Below are 19,078 nucleotides of genomic sequence, written 5' to 3'. Positions count from 1 at the left end.
TTTTCTTTGGTTAGCTTTTATTTTCTGTGGTTTATCTGCGAGTAATGAACATTTCTCTGTTAAAGCGCAGTAAAAGTAATGTCTATTTTTTTAAAAACAAAAACACGGAGACGGGTGGGCCTGAATGCATCTGTAGTTTACCCGCGGCCCCTGAATGCATCACTCAGATCACAGAGGAAGGAAGCAGCGAGGAGCAGAGATGGAGAGGTGAAGCTGGTCCAACAGAGGGGAATAAATCGGAGTTTATTCCGGATAAGAACTTTTAATCCAATATTTGGATTAAAATGTTCGTGATCTCAGTTTTGGTCCTTGTGGGGACAGGAGTCACGGTAAACAGCGGTGAGTTTTAGTGTTTTTGCACACGTTGATGAGACGGGTTCAAACCGAAAGAAACATGTGGCCTCGTTAAGAACATGTCAGACGAGTTTAACTTTTATAAAGTTTTATCGTATTTATTTTCAGCTAAGCTTACTTTTAGTTATGTTTTGTTTAAATGTTGAGGTTATTCATTATGATGCATGTTCAGTCATCCAGGAAAGTAAATCTCCAAAAGTTGATTCTGTTCATCTGGACGTAGCGTTTTGTGGGAGAAACGTTTCATCACTCATCCAGGTGACTCCTTCAGTCTCAGCTGACGGCAGGTTTTCCCCGATCTTATAAACAGTACATTTGCATAATGACTGAAACCAGCCCACCGATGGAACAATGGGCTGGGAGGTCAGTTCCTTAATCTTAATTATCCAGATGAACAGAATCAACTTTTGCAGGTTATTCATTAGTTTCAGTGTTACTACCGGTTTAATGTGGCTGTTATGTGTCAGACAGAGGATTTAAGAAGTTTATAGCGGATGTTTTAAAATGATGCAGGATCCCTGATCACAGCTCTCTGCAGGGTTAATGAGATCTGTTTATAGGACAGCATCGTGCTCTGTCCTCAAGATTTCCCACTAAATGACAAACACAGATCGCATCTGTGCTGCTGAAGAGCTTTGACTGCTTTTTAAAGGTGGTCTCTTAGTTTCTCTGTTCCTCCCTCATGGTTCAGGAATATTATACATTTTTCTGTTTTAATAAACAAAGTCAAGTTTCAGTGAAGACAACAGAAACAGAAAGGTTTTAATACTCTGTCCTTCCCCCCAGCCTAGGCTTCATTCATACAGGGACGCAAACTCACCTCAACATGTAAAACTGGAACTATTAAAAAAATTAAACATTTAAGAAAATGCTACCTTTAATCCAGCCTCTGACTGAGGCTAAAGTTGTGTTGTTAAAAGTTGTTAAAAGTTGTTAAACTTGTGGTTGTTTTTGAGTCGGAGTGTAAAAACACTCGTTAACAAAACTTTATTTTCTTGCAGGAAAACCAAATGAGAACAGGAAGTTCTCTGTCTGATTTCAAACTTCTGTAAAGTTTGTCTCAAACAGCTCAGTAACGTCTTCACACAAACCTCAGCTTTAGTTTGAACTCTCAGTTAATATCAGTTATTACTGTGTATTTGGATGTTTACATTTACAGCTGAGACTAAAATCACTGCATTACAGAAACTTTAAAGAAAGACGTGTTTATGATGTTGGAGACGGTTTGGGTCCAAATATTTTTGATTTATTTCTGACCTGCAGTTTGAAAGAAGCAAGAACAGAAAAAACATTCATTTTCAAACTGTGACAGAAATAACACAGATGATTATTTACTGCTGCTCACTGATTATTCATGACTGAAATACCAAAGGGCCAGAGCTTCTGATCCATGGATCTTCAAACATACCTGCCCAGTAAAAAGATCAGAGCTCATCCATCCTCCTCCTGTGTTTTCCTACCTGTGTGACTTTCAGAGACTCATTCCCTCACTTACATCTACACTGGACTCTCCAAACCCGTTGGACTGCCGGGCATCCACGAGTTCACAGCCATGGGTTTGCTGGACGGCAGGATGATCGATTACTATGATAGCGAGAATCAGACAAAAGTTCCCAAACAGGAGTGGATGAGAGAGCATTTCCCTGCTGATTACTGGGGAAAAGGCACACAGTCCCGCAGGATCAAGCAGCAGTGGTTCAAGGTCAACATCGGCATCCTGATGGAGCGAATGAGACAGAATGACTCTGCCTGTAAGTCTTTGCTGTGTTTCAATGATTTGTTCACTCAGGTAAGATCCATGAAATCTGAAGGACCAATAATCAATAACAAGACCAGAATCAAACTTTATTAATCCCAAAGGAAATGATGTGATCACAGTTGCTCCAACACAGTAACTAAGTTAAACAACACAACATATTGCAGAGTTACAAAATATATACAAATATACAAAACCCCAATTATAAATGTCCCAGTATATTACACCAACTATATATACATATAAGTATTTCTCTGTAGAGAATGTGTAATTATTAATCATGGAATCATCAGCATGTCCATATTTTCTCCTCTGATGTTTATTTAAACATTCATTTATTAATTTTTGCCCTCCTGCTTTCAGCCCCTCATGTTCTTCAGTGGATGGTGGGCTGTGAGGGTGAGACGCAGCCTAACGGCGCGCTCAGGTTTGTCCACAGCATGAGCAAGTATAACTATGATGGAAACGACTTCCTGTCCTTTGATGATAAAAGCAGAGTCTGGGTCGCTCCAGTTAAAGAGGCACTTCCCTCAAAGACAAAGTGGGACAATGACCAGGTGCTGAAAGAGTACACCAAGGGATACCTGGAGAACGAGTGCATCGATTGGCTGAGCAAGTCTGTGACTTCTGAACAAAAGCAGCTGAAAAAAGCCCGTATGTATGACATAATGATCTGTGTTTTTCTATTCATTACTGCTCAAGTCTGTAGAACTAACACCAGCAATAGATTCAGTGTTTTCTTTGTTTTTTTTATTAAATCATTTTTAAGTTGATGTGCAGCATTTTACATAAAGCATCAAAACGTGTGATTACAGTTTGATCATTTCTACTAATCACATTTTTTTATACTTCTGTTGCTTTAACTTTGAACTTTTGTAAAATAAGTTAAAATTATGAACTTTATGTAATGCCCTTTGTTTGGCAGAAATATCACAGTTTACTTACAAATATAATAGAACATATTGATCCAAATCACCATTAAATGTAGAATAACTGTCATGTTGCAGTGATTCTGTGACCTCCTGATATTCAGAGCATTGACTCAATGAGCCATAAATGAATCCTTAAAGCTTTCAAACTCACAGTGTGGAGCTCTGTGTCTGCTGTCAGAAGGTCACCGTTCATGTTGAGAGGAGATCAGTTGGATCCTCCTGGCTTGTTGTAACACACACTGTTCATACAGACATGGAGAACGACGACGGGATTTCTGACTGTGGTTTTCATGGATGTCTGCAACACTTTTAGTAACCATCATTTTCCTGCCACTGAAAGATTTCCACATCATGCTGTTAGTCCGTCTGACTGAACTTTCTAGAACAGAAAAACAGACCAACATCTAAAACTGTTATCAATATTAACACCGGGGTACTTGTCAGACTGAACTTTGACCTTGTATGCTCACAGCACTGTGATGGTCACCTTCTTTGGATCAAAACCAGTTTCTTTACATTTAAAGGTTTGTGATCACATCATCACACAGACTGCTGTACTTCAGGATGATAAATCCTCTTTCGTCTGAAGCAAACTTAAAATGAATGACCAAGGGGTCAATGCAATTACTTGCAATTGGTCCCAGAAACAAAAACCCCAAACGCTGCAACTCTATTCCCCTCAATTTTTCATACCTCACTTAACAGTCAAGAAAGAAAACACAGCTCATATAAGACATTCAATTTCATACACTGCTGTGATCTTTCAGAGGTAAACCATATTCACATAATTATGTTTTAATATTTAGTGACACAGTTTTCATTTCCTCCTTCCAGCTCCACCTGACGTGTACGTGTTTGCAAAGAAGTCCAGAGTGGAGACAAACCTCACCGTGACCTGCCTCGCCACAGGCTTCTACAGCAAAAACATCATTGTGAGGATCAGAAGAAACGGGCGTGTTCTGACCGAAGACGACGGCCTGAGTAGCTCAGGAGTTCTTCCAAATAACGACGAGACCTTCCAGAGACGAGACCATGTGGAGATTTTGAAGTCTGACCTGTCAAAGTTCAGCTGTGAAGTCGTTCATGAGGCGACCCGTGTGGATGTTGTGAAGACTTGGAGTAAGAAACTTTTTTTATTGTCTCTGTTGTTGATCATAACTTTGTTTCTTCAGTCAGAGCAGTGAGCTTCTCTGTGTCCAGCAGATCTGCATCATGACTGTCCTGATCACAGTCCTGTGGTCAGAGCCATGTCAGTCCATCTGAGAACAAAGCTAGCGTGTCACATTTAGCCCAGCTCTGCAGCCCCGAAGAAGCAGAGGAGCGATCTCCTTCAGAGAATCACTGAAACGTTCCAGATATGAACAGTTTCTGTTTCAATGCCGTCCCCTCTCAGTGACCTCCTGCACATCACTGCTGTCCAATCACTGACTTCATCATGACTGTGGCTTCAAATCTACATCTCAGTAACAAACAGCAGCAAATAACACGCTGACAGTGACCTCAGCCTAAAACTCACGTCTGTGTTTCAGAGAACGGTGACCATCCAGAGGAACCTGGAACCTGGATCTGGAGCTCTGATCGGTGCACAGCCTTGGCTGTGATTGCTGTTGTTGTTGGTGGAGGTCTGGGTCTGATATGCTTGCATAAAAAAGGCTGTCTTAGTAAGTACAGTGAGCTGTTGTGTATAATTTACATCACAGCAGCTGCTCCAGTGTTTCAGTCTTCAAACACTTCAGTTATTATTTTATTAGGACTCCATGGGGGGGTCAAAGGTCACATGTCAGTCATGTGACATGATGTCAGACTTTTCCTGTCTGCAGCTTCTAATCCAATAACTTTGACCCCTCTGGGACATAAATGTAGTTTTTTCCAGAACAGAAATGATTGCTGTTTGCTGATAGTGTGCAGCTCGTTTCCTCCACCGTCTCCACTCAGACACATCTGCATGTAGAACTTTGAAACATTTCAACAACATTTAGTCTGAATTACTGTAGGATTACACTTCAGCATGTTATTCATTCATTCATGTCAATGACTTGAACATGTTGCTGACTCAGGTCTGATGATATTAGAGTTGGTCCGAGGCTCAGCACACTGAGCTGCTTCACACATGTAGAACAAACCACTGAGTTCATCCACGATCACTGACAGTCTGTGTTACGTCTGTTTACAGGAGGCAGACGTGTAGCCAACGACAACCAAGGTAACATCTTTATTTTCCTGTCTTATAAAGTTTGATGTTCAGAGACTCGTGTCAGTCTGAGCCGATCCTTTAACAGATTAGTGTTTGCTCAAAGACGCTCAGTGTAGCGCAGAGGAGGTGAACAGGCAAACAGAGTGGAGGAGACAGAAACTTGAAGCATGAGGAGAAAGGTTAGAGCAGCCAGACTCATGGTTACCTGTGTTCAGTATAATAATAATAGTATACTATTATTATGTAATAATATTTACAGCAGCAGTGCTGAAAACCTTTAAACGTTACCCTGCAGTTCATAAATAAAAGAAGCATTAAATGTTTCCTCACATGTGGAGCACGCTGTCCTTAACTAACCTGTGTGTATGTGTGGGTGGGTTGTCCCTGTGGTCATGTGACCGTACCCCTCCTTAATGTCAATGGGATGTGGTTCCTTCTCCTTCCTCAGATAAACATAACAGATTAGTTTAAGACTGAACAGATTGTAGAAGATGGGTCTTAATGTTCTGTATGTGTTTATGTAGTAACAGTGCCTCTTTTATGTCAGGGTAGTAAAGTTTGCCGTTTTGCTTCATATAGCTCAAAATGTATGTTGTCTTTACAGGAAGTGTAGCAGTGGTTGTAACAAATGTTGAGGCTGACAGTGAGAAGGTTGAGGAAGACGAGGGTAATGAAGACGAGGCTGAGGAAACCAGTCTCAGAAGCAGCACGGGTAAGTTTTCCTCAGCTAATGTGTAGCATTGAGCTCCGTGATGTGTAATTATAAGTCACATTATTCTGTACTGTGGTAGTGACGGAGACATTTTAAACTCATGTTGTAGCTGAATACTTTTTTCTTCTTTCTCCGGTGGCTGTTACTCTGCCCCGTAAGTATAATGTAGGATACTACTGCACCAGTCTGAGAGCAGTCTCACAGAGCTGGATCCACATCAAGTCGATCTTTGCTAGCTGTAAAGCATTAATAAATAATTTATTATTTAATAATAATTTATTAATAATAATTTCTTATTTTCCTAATAAAGATCAGATCAGTAGGTTTCTATTTTTGGAAGTCCTTCTTACATTTAATTGATTTAAATTAAAGATAGAAAGTAAATATTTAATTGTGTGACGGTCCCTTACACATAAGCATGTATTAATTTTCATGATATGATCAGGTTGGTGCATCGCTCACTGAGAACCTGCTGTATGTTTTCATATTCTGAGTTAGAGCGAGGGGAGAAAGCAGCTTTGCCAAAGAACAGAGAATAAGTCAGAGCAGATGTGTGTTACTTTACATGTAAAATAATACTGTTGTTCATCCCTGCAGCTGATGGCTCTGACAAAAAAACAAGTCTCAGGATTCACACTAAATCTTCTGCCACAGAGAACATGGACTGAGGTCATGCTAAATCCAGTGCCTCCAGCTGTATCCCTGCCTTTGACCTTTTCTCTTTGGCCCCCATGAAAAATCCAGCATCACTAATTTAGGTGTGAAAATGGACCCCAGCCTAAAACTCGACTCACATGTCAAAGCTGTGGTTAAGTCCTCCATCTTTCGGTTGAGGCAGCTGTCACAAATTAAGTCCATCCTGTCTAGAGGCCACCCAGAGACACAGATCCATGCATTTATCACCTCTCGTCTGGCTTATTGTAATTCTCTTTTGATTGGAATTAGCAGGGCCCTCACGTCAGCAGCTGGTACAAAACGCTGCTGCACGATTTTTAACTGGTACAAGCAAACCAGAGCACATAGCCCCGATTTTAGTGTCATGTTCAGTTTCTAAATCCATTTTAAAATTCTTTTATTTGTTTTCAAGTCTCCTAATGGTCTTGCCCCGCCTTATTTTTCTGAGATATTTCACCCTTACATGCTGTCACGTGCTTGTAGATCAGCTAACCAGGTGCTTTTGACTCTCCCAAAGACATTTTATAAAGCCAGAGGAGCCTTTGAAGTTTTTCCTAAAATGTGGAATGAGCTGCTGCTGGAGACAGGCTCCATCTCCTGCTGTTTTTAAATGTCATAAACCTTTACTCTTTGTACATACTTATTTATTCTTGATCTCTTATTTTTTTCTTTTCTTTTTGCACAGCATGTTGGTGCTTTAGAAATAAATTGAAAGTTGTTCCATAAAATGTGTTTTAAAAGTGTTCATGCTTCTTTAACGACAAAGAAATATCCAAGTCATCTGCAAAACAGTGAAATGAAAAGTTCTGTACAAAAGTACCATTTACTCCTAGTGGCACCATATACAGTGCAAACAAGACTAGACCCAAAATAGAGCTTTATGGTACAGCATCATTAAGAGGGGCTGTTTTAGAGCTGTTGGGGCCCATGTTGGCAGACAAGAAGGAACCAACCCAGGGTTTAGCTGGCTGGACGCAACAGTCAGTGTCACTCTTTGCTGCTGGTTGTGAACATGGATCGCACCAGACAGTGAAGTGCAGCCAAGCTGGTGTTTCATGCCTGGCACATTTTATGTGAGCTTGAGTGTAAAATGTGAACATTTTAAAGACTTAAGTAACCGTTTAAACCACCTTACTTTCTTTTCACAGTCTGCAAACTGATCTGGAGCATAAATGAGATTCGCAGAAACAGTCTAGAGAAATCAGAAAAGTTTATTAATCCCAGAGCAAAGTATGCGATGACAGTTCCTCCAATAAATAAGAACAGTAACAAACAAGGTAAAGTGCCATATTCAATAATACAAAATATCACAAATTAGCTCTTATATATAAATGTCCCAACATATGTCACACAAAACTGTTGTATAAATACACTTTAAATGGAGCTGTCCCTGTAACTCACAGTTGTTTTCTCAGTAGAGGATGTCCAGATTTTAACAGTGTACAACTACTGCAGTGTGAACTTGTGCTTTTAAATGGAGGGATTGAAAAAGAAGGAATCAGAAGAGCCGCATGTCTCCTCCTCTGCCCACAGGAGGATCTAGGACATCAGGACTAGGGCTGTTCGATATAACAATATATATCGGATGAGGATGTAAAAACATCTATCCTTTCATTTTACGCTATCATTTGTTTCGTGGTGTCGCAAAATAAACTTTACGGAAATATTTTTTCATCGTTTTGACGGCCACTGTAGTGGCTATATTAATTTCTTAAAGTTCTCTCTTTCTCTTTTATTTAATATAACCACACTACGGAAAGACAAGCGCCTGTTTTTATGCGTTGTGGTTAGCAACAATGACGGTAACACCATCGCGTGTCCACTTGTTTATGTTCCACATAAACCTTTCACAATAAAGCTCAAGATCCTGTTGAGACTTTTCAAAATAAATAAATAAATCACGTGAAAGAGCAGATTATTTACGGATGAGAAGCAAAAAAGCTGCCAGGTGCTAAAAAATAAACCTTAAACTCAAACGTTAGAACAGTCTTTTCCCCGCAGCACGCCGTGTAATAAATACAAAGAAAACGGCGGCCGTTACCACTTATGTATAAAATGTATAGTTTCATACATCGGTTAAAACACTCGACTCCAGCTACATGACGCGCAGCTGGAAACACTTCCTGCAAGTCGAGCTGCCCGAGATTCACAGAATTTACAAAAATGTTACATTTTTGTGATTTATATCGTTATCGGACGATAGAATTCTTATATCGGGATATGAGATTTTGATCATATCGCACAGCCCTAACCAGGACAGGGTATTACTTGAGGTAGACACATGCAATTGATGCATTTCAGCAAATAAAATTCACAACTAAAGAAATACTGACTGAGAATTAAACATCTGTATATTAAAACCTGGTTTTGTTTCAGTGGATCTTCTGCCGGTGTATTAATGCTTTGGAGATAAAACAACAATTTCCTGATGCGGACAAAAAGTGGAACAGGACTGTGGTTATCTTTCATGAATGCTGCAGAAACAAGTTGACTCCTAAAAATGGACTATGTCCACATGTTTCTGTTTCCAGTCTATCCCTGGAGAGTGACCCAGTTGTTCATTAACATGAACTCATGTTTACTGCTTCTTTGCAACAAAAATTATTATTTTTACAATGAAAATACAGAAAAAGAAAACACAGTACGCCACAGCAGATCATCTGCCTCCATCTCACCCCGTCTCTAGCATCCTCCTCTACCGTGCCAACTCTGCTGATTTGTCTATTTTTGTTGCTGAAAAGAAATCCAGATACATCTGAGTCTTAAACTGCTAGTGGGATGAAAAATGAAAATAAATTTCAGTAGACAGAGAATTCTAAATATAAATTATGAATCCTGAAATAAAGTACATTCACACATGATCAAGTGCACATGTGAAAAGTTTGAAGTAAATTAGATAATCATTTTCTTCCAGTTGTCCAAGTTAGGTGCTGGTTTGGGAACTATACAATCACAAAGCCTCAAAAACGGGCAGAAGTAAAAGGGGAGCAGCTGAAAGTAACTGTGACAGGAGAAGGTTACTGGCCTTGGTTTGTGTCTCTCGGCGGTAAGATTCGAGAAAAAAAAAACTTCCATAGACACTGTTGGATCGATGTAGAATAAACAAACAGTTCTGATTTCACTTTGTGTGCGTGAGGAGGAAAATAGTGGGGTACTCTTTTCGGGGCAATGAACCACAGGTGTGCTTGATGCTGATGCGGAACCGTGGAGGGGTAAAGGTGAAAGGGCCAAAAGAAGAAAGCAAGAACAGGAGGAAAGGAAAGTGATGAAAAAGATTTTTCACCACAGTGAAGACAACTCACAGTTTCAGAGAGTCTTCAGGAGGCACATGTAGACTCGGCCCTGAAGCAGCAAACACACAGGAGAAAAACACAGTGGGCATATCTTGGTTTCACTTTCACTTTGAAAGGTCAGCAAACAAACAATGAATGAAGCTCAAATATAAATGTGCCAGCTTGGACACTGATGGGACACCCAGCTGATTCCAAAGGGTCCTTAATGGTTAGTACCCACGTCTTTGGTGTGACAGGAATGACTCATTTTACCAACATGAGCTCATCACAACCGTTAACAACAGACAAGTGAAACTGTGTGAACACCTCAGGCCTGTTAGGGACACAACCCTCTGTTATGCCACAGACAAAGAGAGAAGCCACCATCAGTTACAAAAGCATTGTCACTATTCCTTCTCATTTTTAGATAAAGCTACAGATGATTAAAACACTCGCCACCCCCCCCTTTTTTTTGTTGTTGCTATTTTTGTAAATACAGTGAGCCCAACACTAGGAATAAGACAAGGAGCCATCAGCCCAGCGTCAATGAATAATCATTGAAGATTGTACTCCAAGATGAGCTGACAGAGTGTCAGAAGGTAAGGAGGATCCAAAATCAGACTACGACACACAGACAGAGGATCAAAACATGAAGAAATCTACTAGTGTCCAAGAAAAAGCCTGTCCAAACGAGCCTGAGCACCAGATCTATAGAAGCCAACAGACCCTGCAGGCTGTGTAAAGGTGTCACAAGACTATCCAGCACATGAGATGCAAGCTAGGACAGCGTACAACCAAGTGGCTGGGAGAGTTAAGGATCACTCCTAATGCAAAAATCCATCTGGGCTAGATGATGTGAAATCTTTCTTCTTTGGTGAATCTTACATGTGGAATCAACCTGAATACACAATCACTGCTTTGTGAAACAATTACATTTCACTGTGAAAACTTCACAATGAATAACAAACACAACCATCCTGATCTTCACTCAGTGCAGTTACATTGCTCTGACCTTTTCTCAGAAGCAGCTCGAATTCCTGTAAAATCCCCAAGAGAAGTGACATCATCTAAACTGTATGTCACAAGCCTAATGTTTTACTTTCTGTTTAACCACCTACTTCCTGCCCCCCCTCTGATTCATGTGAAAGCTTAATGCTTCCTATAATCACTCCACTGTCTACAGCCTCCTGTCACAGATGAACACTCTCCAAGTCCTCCTAATTTTTCCGTCGGACACTGGCGCCACCGGGCCCTCTGACCACCACCAGTAGGCAACAGGTGAAGTGTCTTGGCCAAGGACACAACGACCGAGACTGTCCAAGCCGGGGCTCGAACCGGCAACCTTCTGATTATAAGACGAACTGCCAACTATTGAGCTATGATCCCCTTGGTGGCAAGACGGGTAGAGGGGACAGAGAGAGAAAGGGAAGAAGAGGATCTAAGACACCGAGATGGGGCGGTGATCTGAACCAGATCAGAGAGATATGGAGGAGAGAGATGATGAATAGCCTTAAATGTGTACAAGAGTATTTTGAGATTGATACAATATTTGACCAGGAGCCAATGAAGCTGCTGCAGGACAGTATTGATGTGGTGGATAGAAGGAGTCCTGGTGATGATACGAGCAGCAGAGTTCTGGACGCCTTGGAGCTTGTGGATGGATTTTTGAGTAAGACCAAAAAATAAGTGAATGACAGTAATCGATCCGGGAAGTAACAAGGCTATGAACAAGAATGGCAGTGGCATGTGGAGTGAGAAAAGGACGGAGCTGATTAATGTTGCACAATTGAAAATATGCAGAACGAGTGGCATTATTAATGTGTGAATTGAAAGACAGAGTACTGTCGAGGATGACACCCAAAAATTTCACAGAGGAAGAAACGAAGGCGTGCACCGAGGACAGCATGAGTAGTTGTGACTGACAGGTGCCTACACCATAAATCATTAGAAACTGAAATCTATACATGTGTTTTTAATGTTTGCTGCGACCTGATGGTCAGTTTTTAGTGCAAACTACAGAGTACAAGTGCAGTGTGATAGAATAAAATTTTATGTCCTCTGTTTGTACAACAAACATTCTGATAGATGCATAGATCAAACACTGCAGTAATTAAAACCCGACAAGAGCAAAGGCCTCTGGATAGAGTCTTTGCAGTTTGCTGATGGCGTCAGTGAAGTCTTTCATGGCTGTTTCAGCATTTTCATCTGGTGTTACATAAACTACAGAAGGTCTGCACTGGATAATCAACAACACAATTATCTATCTACATCAGAGCAGTAAGTGCGTACACTGTCAGACATGTGCACCAGGATTTAATGTAGAAGCACAAACCACCTCTCTGCCACATTGTTTGGGAACTCATTACTTAACCACACATCCATGAAAAACATGTAATGAGCAGCAGTGGATAACCTTGTGAGGGTTACAAACAGAACATCAAATCTCAAACAGTACACTTCATTTTGAAGATCTACAATCTACAGTGTGAAAAACCATCAGAATGAACATTTAAAAGGTAAGTAAACAAATTTGATGTCGAGGACACAAACCCCAAAAGGCACTGAAGAAACAGTAAGACACAAGCGAAAAAGGAAGACTGAAGCTATAAGTACACAAAGGCTAATAAGGGTAATCAAAGATGTGAAATCAAATACAAGAAACAAAAGGGTATCAAAGTAAAACAGGAAGCAATGTAAGAAGGGAACAAAAAGAGCAAGATCAGCATTAAAATACAGGAGAATATAGAGGAGACAGAATAAACTGGAACTCAAAGAATTAAAGATAAACTACCAACAGAAACTTCATTGGAAAAGGTAACAAAAACCTGAGATTATAATCATAAAGAAACCAACTAAGAAAAGGTCTGAACAGAATCGTGGATTGTAATTTAATTTAAGTTCGTAGCACACAACACCAGGTTCAGTTTTAACTGCCTGTCTCACTGATATAAACTGAGCCAGAGTTTCTAAATGCCCATCCTGCAGTCAGTGTGTGTTTGCAGATGAAAGGTAGCAGTGGGCGGTGTTCTTGCAGGACCACCAGTCTTTTAGCCTGTGGTTAACAGATGTTCACGGCACTGTAGTCGTTCAGTTTCCTGTTTAACAGGAACATGTGAGCAGATTGCAGAGGTGCAGGTGTTTCTCACACCGTCACATGTTTTATTACACAATGTTTGAATCTTTTGACAGGAGAATGATTTCATGTAAGTGCTTTAAATCCATTAAACTTCCATTACTACCGTTCAGTCTTTGACTGGTCCATGTGTTCTTCATGTATTTATTTATTCATCAAAGCATAATATTCCAGTTTAAATCTGCGGCGTCGCACGTTGTTCAATCACAGAGATGTGATGACCACAATCTGATAGATTAAACAGGAACTCAGAAGTGATGCTCAGTGATCACGCCAACAATGTCATCACAGTCTTCAGCCAGTCTCTCCCTAGCTTGGGTGGGTGGTGCTGTTACCACAGGGATAAGGTCACTTCCTGTCACATGTGTAATCAGAGATTTGTATAAAGAGTCAAAAAGAACTGAGCTTGATAAATAACTGAAGAGACTAAGAGTGTTACCTGTGGCTCTCCATCGATATAAAGATACCATGAGCAGAGTGGAGATGAAGTATGGACAGAACACCACCAGGTGGAGGGAAACCCTGGACACAAGGTGGGGGGAGGAGGGTTCATGGGCAAGGGTTGTGTTTGTAGGTTTGCCTGCAGAGAGAATCCCACCTGTTCAGTGAATATGTGGATGAAATAAGAGGTGAAATTAGAGTGAAGCTCCTCACCTGTGACAGTGATCCAGCTGGATGGAGACTCTCCATGACCGCTGATGTCACACTTGTAGAGGCCTTCATCAGACCTGGAAACATGCTGGATGGTCATGTGACCTGTAGGCTGCTTCCTGATGAGGGAGCCATCTTTATAGAAAGCAGCTGGGAGGTTGGAGGGAGTGGTCTTTGTTTTACAGAGCAGAGTGACGTCATCTCCCTCCATCACAGGGAGGACAGGACTCTGCAGGATCACTGATCCACCTCAACACAGAGACAAACTACAGCATTTCATCCATTTACACACAGCTTCATCAACACTAACTCCACACACTCAGCTTACCAGTGACTGTCAGGTTAACCATGTTACTGATGGGACCCTCTCTGGACTCACACCAGTAAACTCCACTGTCCAATGGGTCGATGTAGCTGATGTTACAGGAAGAACCAGCTGATCTTCCCCACTCATCTCCACACTCAGCTCCGGTGTCTCTGCTTGTGTTTCTCCTCAGAGTCCATCCAGCAGAGCTGTCGTCCTCCTCACAGCTCAGAGACACAAAGTCTCCTTTAAAGACCTGAGAGCTGCTGGGACTCACAGTCAGACGAGCTGTGAGGGAGATGCATATTAAGTACAAGCCAGCACTGAGGTCCAAAGCTGTGAGCTTAGTCAAAGCTGATCAGTTTTTTTTTAATGTGAACCTCCAAGAAAGTTAGAACAGTTTCTTCAGGTGAACATACTTCCTTTATGCTTTTGGTAGCATCGATGAACTTTCAGCAGGCTCCTGGATAGCTTAGCGCAATAACTATAATATCATGCCACAATATAAAAAATGCTCAGAGCTTCTATTACGGCGTAGCTGATATCAGGTTTAAACTGTGACAGGAAAAGGTTACTGACCTTGGTTTGTTGTGCAGATCAGCAGTGAGGTTGAAACTAAAGAGAAATAACAGGTTAGTTTAAAGCTTCACATTCAGGAAAAAAGCAGCAACGCCATCAGTCTGGTCGATCTACAGACTGAAGAAGCCGAAAACAGGAAGTGGGTTTTTTTCTCTTTTTGTCTTCACAAACTGGATGTTTGTGAAGCAACACAGTGAGAGTCCTTTCTTTTTTAATCCTTTTCAGAAACCAAAACACATCACAGCATACTTACAGAGCAGCCAAAGTGAAGAAGCTTTCTCCATCTGCAGGTGCTACTGAACTTTGATCGGTCCACACTAGCATCAAGCAAGACCCTCCTCCTCCTTCCTCTCTTACAGGGTGGTAGTTCTGTAGTTTCCACCTCTCATCATTAAGAGAAAAGGTTTTCTTTGGCTGAAACATGTCAGTAAACATATTTTTTAGATTAGGTCATGAGCAAAATGAATAAATAAAATCTAGAAACCAACAGACACTGAAAATCTTGTTCCACAGCTTTATTAAACTCCTCCCAAACCTCAGTTTTTCCTTCAGCCTCAGCCAGATCCATACTTCTCTGTGCCTCTGCAGCTCCACAGACTAACCAAGCCTGACAGAAGTCCTCATTCAGTTTGAAGATGCCCTTCACCTCCAGTCTACACCATCTGGGTCAGAGATTATCGTCACGTGCAGGTACCCTCCGACCAACTAGAGGACCACGCCTCTAGTTGGGAGGTCTAAAGACAGATGAGGAGAAAAGGTCAGCTTAACATCCATCAGCCACATTACAATGCTCATGAGAAGTCACGTCATCCTTTTACAATTACCAGACTCACCAGCAGATGGCGCTCAAACACGACGAATTAGATCACTGCTGTTCAGGATGTCGGTCTGCAGTCTGACCTTCAAATTAACCTGTGTACTCCATCACACAACACACACTACAGTGGGCAAAGCCATGTTAAACACAGGAGAAACAACTAAACTCTGAACAAAGAACAGGAGGACACAATACTGTTTAAAGTTACGCTCATGTGACACATACAAGTTTAACAGCTCTGCTTCTGAGTCAGCCCAGGATATGAATCTTGTCAGTCAGCTGGACGCAGTGATTGAATGAAGGCTGAGTAACAGAGTTTCCACAGTGTGACAGAGACTTTCTGTGACCTGCACTGGTTGAGCCATTAAAAAATGTTTATGTTATGTCTGTAAATCAAGTTTTCTTTTATTCCAAATGCTTCAAATTTGAACATGACCTTAAATGTAACAACTCAGTTTCTATGGATTTGACTGTGGATCTGACAGAGATAAAGATCGGCCCTAATTTTGAATCGAGTTGGAATAAAGTTGAACAAGTTGGTTCCCACTTGAAAAATTCTTACTCTGTCAGTGATTTACCTTCATGGTGAAGTTGAAAATGTAATAACTGCATTTAGTTGCCTTGTATTTGTGACATGTGCAATGACAATAAAGTTGAATTCTATTCTAAAGGTCAAAAGGTCACACATACACACCTTTGTTGGATTTGAAGAATCATCTATTGAGTATTTTTCCGAGTATTGGTATAGAGTTTGAAATTCTAGTTTTAACCCCACTTTTATGTCATAAAAACAGTTAACAACAACAGGCCAGTCTATAATAAGGAAACTGTCATTTCACCTCCCTCTTTCCTATGAAAGCCACAGGCCATTGTAGTACCACGTGGCATGACCTGAACTCTGAATGTGTCATAACACGTGTAAACACCAAAAACCACCCTCACCAGTCTGATGACCAAACAGAGAAAACTCAACAACTTGTTGTCTCTCTCCTCTTCTGTATATTTTGTACACTAATGACTGTCGCAGTACACAGGCCAACAGGCATTTCATTAAATATGCAGATGACACAGTGATTGTAAACCTCCTTCACGGTGAAGAGGATTCCCATGGGCCTGTTGTGGATGAGTTTGTTTCGTCATGTGAAGACATCCCCCCATCCTGCTCTAACTGTGGTAAATGGTGCAGCCATTGAACTGGTGGACAGTTATAAGTATTTGGGGGTTGTTCTTGATAAGTCTCTGTCCTTTGAGCCACATCTTGCTGCTACAGTGAAAAAGGCTCAGGTTATTTGAGGAGGTTGAGAGGTTTTAATGTTTCATCTGAAATGACTCTTTTTTATAAAAGTTTTATTGAATCTGTTTTAACATTCTGTATCATTGCCTGATATGATAATATGTCCTTGAATAATAAGACCAGACTCAGCAACCTGGTTAAAGTGGCTGGTCAGATTTCAGGGAGGTCTCAGGTCCAGCTTGTGGACTTTTATAACAGGCAGGTGCTGAGGGAGGTGACCTCTGTCCTGTTGTGTTCAGATCATCCTCTCTCTAATGATTTTCAACTGCTTCCATCAGGTCGTCGTTACAAAGTGCCTGCAGTGAAGATAAAGAGACATAGATTGTCTTTTGTACCTACTTCTATTATCATGGTTAATAACACTAAATCATAAGTGCTGCTGCCACTGCACGTTGCACTTTTTTTTTTTGATGATGATAAAATTTAGGTTGTTTTCTCAGGCTTATATTATTTTTGTGTGTGTATGTGATGTATTTGTTTGCCTGTTTGTTTGTTTGTTTTTTATATTTCTGTATGGACATACTGCAAATCAATTTCCCGTTAGGGACAATAAAGTTACAATTGACATTGCATTGACGTTGACATGAAACCCACATTTCCTGATGTGAACAAAGAGTGGAACAGGATTTCGGTTATTTAACAAGCCGACTCCCTCGCCTAAATGAACTGTCTCCACATGTCTCTTTTCCCAGTCTGTCCCAGGAAAGTGTCCCAGTTGTTTATTGACATGAACTCATATTATACACAACTGGTCCCATTTCACAGTAGGGCAACTTGCATGTGAGAAATTAAGGTTTCCTTGACTTCTTTGACTTGACTTGATACCAGCTAACCAGGGCTGTGAAAGTGGACAGTTAAATAAAGCTGTGATGTATAAAGGTGAATTTGAGTTGGTTAACCTTCTGCTCTCATATTAGGGGTCATCACAGTAGCTCATCTGCCTCCTTCACTCAGTCTCTAACATCCTCCTCTATTGTGCCAACTCAGCTGATTTGCCTATTTTCTTTGGTAAACAGAAATTCAAATACGTCTGAGTATTAAACAGCTAGAGGGATGAAACATGAAAATAAATTTCTGTAGAAATACCACACAGAATTGTGGTGAAATGAGTCAAACATGAACATCCCTCAAAACTGGGGCACACTTTTGTTTAACTGCAGCTTTAAAAAGAGTAAAGGGGTGAAAAGGTTCAGCAAAACCTTCAGCAGGCTCCATGGATCAATTATTGTATTGTTATTATTGTGTCACACTACAGTGAAGAATGAAAAAAGAACTGGGCCCTTAGAAAGTTGTAGTTCACTTCAACAGCCTTCACTTATTAGGCAAATGTGAACCACAACACTCAAGAGACAGAAATCCTGCGGGCGTCGTGTCACAAAGAGCATCAAGCATGAAAATCAGCCAACGTTAAAAAAAGTTTCCACTGTGGTGAAATAGTGAGCAGCTGAAAGTAACTGTGACGGCAGAAGGTTTGTGTTGCTCAGCGGTGACATCAGAACTAAAGAGAAATGACACTCAGGTTTGAGTTGGAAAAAACTTCCACAGACACTGTTGGATCGGTCGGGCTGTAGATCGATGCAGAATAAACAAACAGTTCTGGTCTCACTTTGTGTTCGTGAGGAGGAAAGTTGGGGTGATGAACCACGGGTGTGCTTGATGCTGATGCAGAACCGTGGAGAGCTAAAGGTGGAAGAGCCGAAGACAGAGAACAAAGGAGGAACACGAAGAAAGGAAAGTGATGAAAACGATTCTTCACCACAGTGAAGAAAAAAAAAAAACCCCAAACGTCTGTCAGACAGTTTCAGAGTCTTCACGAGGCACACGAATGAACCTCAAATACAAATGTGCCAGCTTTGACTACTGTTGTGAATGTTTCTGTGAATAACTTATCAATTTATGAGGAACCAAAAATGCTGTCAAAATGTGAGCGTTTAACCCCCTCTCCAATGCACTCTGAGGGCCTGTAACTTTGAAAAACCTGTGAACACAAATTCCAAAGAGTTCTTAATGGTTAGTACCCACATGTTAGAGGAAAAATGATTCTATGTAACTTTACCTTCTTTTAAATGTACAAGCTGTGTTTAAGATAAGTAGTTTAGAAGTGTCTTTCAGATTTTCCCAGCACGGACATATTGTTTCAGATTGTTTTATCTTTCTCCCAGCTCTCTGCTGACGAGACTAGCGCCACATATGGAGTTGTTTATTTTATCTGTTTATTATTTTCTTATCCTGTTCTCACTGTCTTTCCTATAAAAAGTGCCAAGCCTCTGTTCACGACGTGAGTTGTTCTCAGCAGCTCACCCGTGTACACGTTTAGCAAAGAAAGTGTTGCATCTTCAAAAAATAAAAATACAATAACTGAGCCTTACACCGGAGTATCGTTGCACTGGTTTACTGAACCTTAC

At 40.8% G+C, this 19,078-nt stretch overlaps 1 protein-coding gene and 1 long non-coding RNA gene across 2 annotated transcripts; one reads left to right on the top strand and one right to left on the bottom strand.

Moving 5' to 3' along the window:
• The first annotated feature begins 198 nt into the window (after positions 1-198).
• LOC102297504 (class I histocompatibility antigen, F10 alpha chain-like) lies at positions 199-7,296 on the top strand. Its single transcript, XM_005952482.2, has 8 exons — positions 199-339; positions 1,830-2,105; positions 2,474-2,764; positions 3,877-4,161; positions 4,572-4,703; positions 5,216-5,245; positions 5,841-5,948; positions 6,546-7,296. Exons 1-8 carry the CDS (start codon positions 285-287, stop codon positions 6,614-6,616), a joined length of 1,248 nt encoding a protein of 415 aa, XP_005952544.1. The 5' UTR covers positions 199-284; the 3' UTR covers positions 6,617-7,296.
• Positions 7,297-10,739: 3,443 nt separating this feature from the next.
• On the bottom strand, positions 10,740-13,735 carry LOC121813434. The gene is made up of 3 exons (XR_006053701.1): positions 13,683-13,735; positions 13,468-13,608; positions 10,740-13,383 (listed from the first exon to the last, which is right to left on the bottom strand). It is a non-coding gene; the product is annotated as an uncharacterized LOC121813434 (long non-coding RNA).
• Positions 13,736-19,078: the final 5,343 nt, after the last annotated feature.

This window comes from Haplochromis burtoni, unplaced genomic scaffold, assembly GCF_018398535.1.
Source record: "Haplochromis burtoni strain Fernald_Lab_line unplaced genomic scaffold, NCSU_Asbu1 Contig_1685, whole genome shotgun sequence".
NCBI lineage: Eukaryota > Metazoa > Chordata > Actinopteri > Cichliformes > Cichlidae > Haplochromis > Haplochromis burtoni.
The sequence above is the reverse complement of the archived record's forward strand: the minus strand, read 5'-3'. Positions and strand labels throughout refer to the sequence as shown.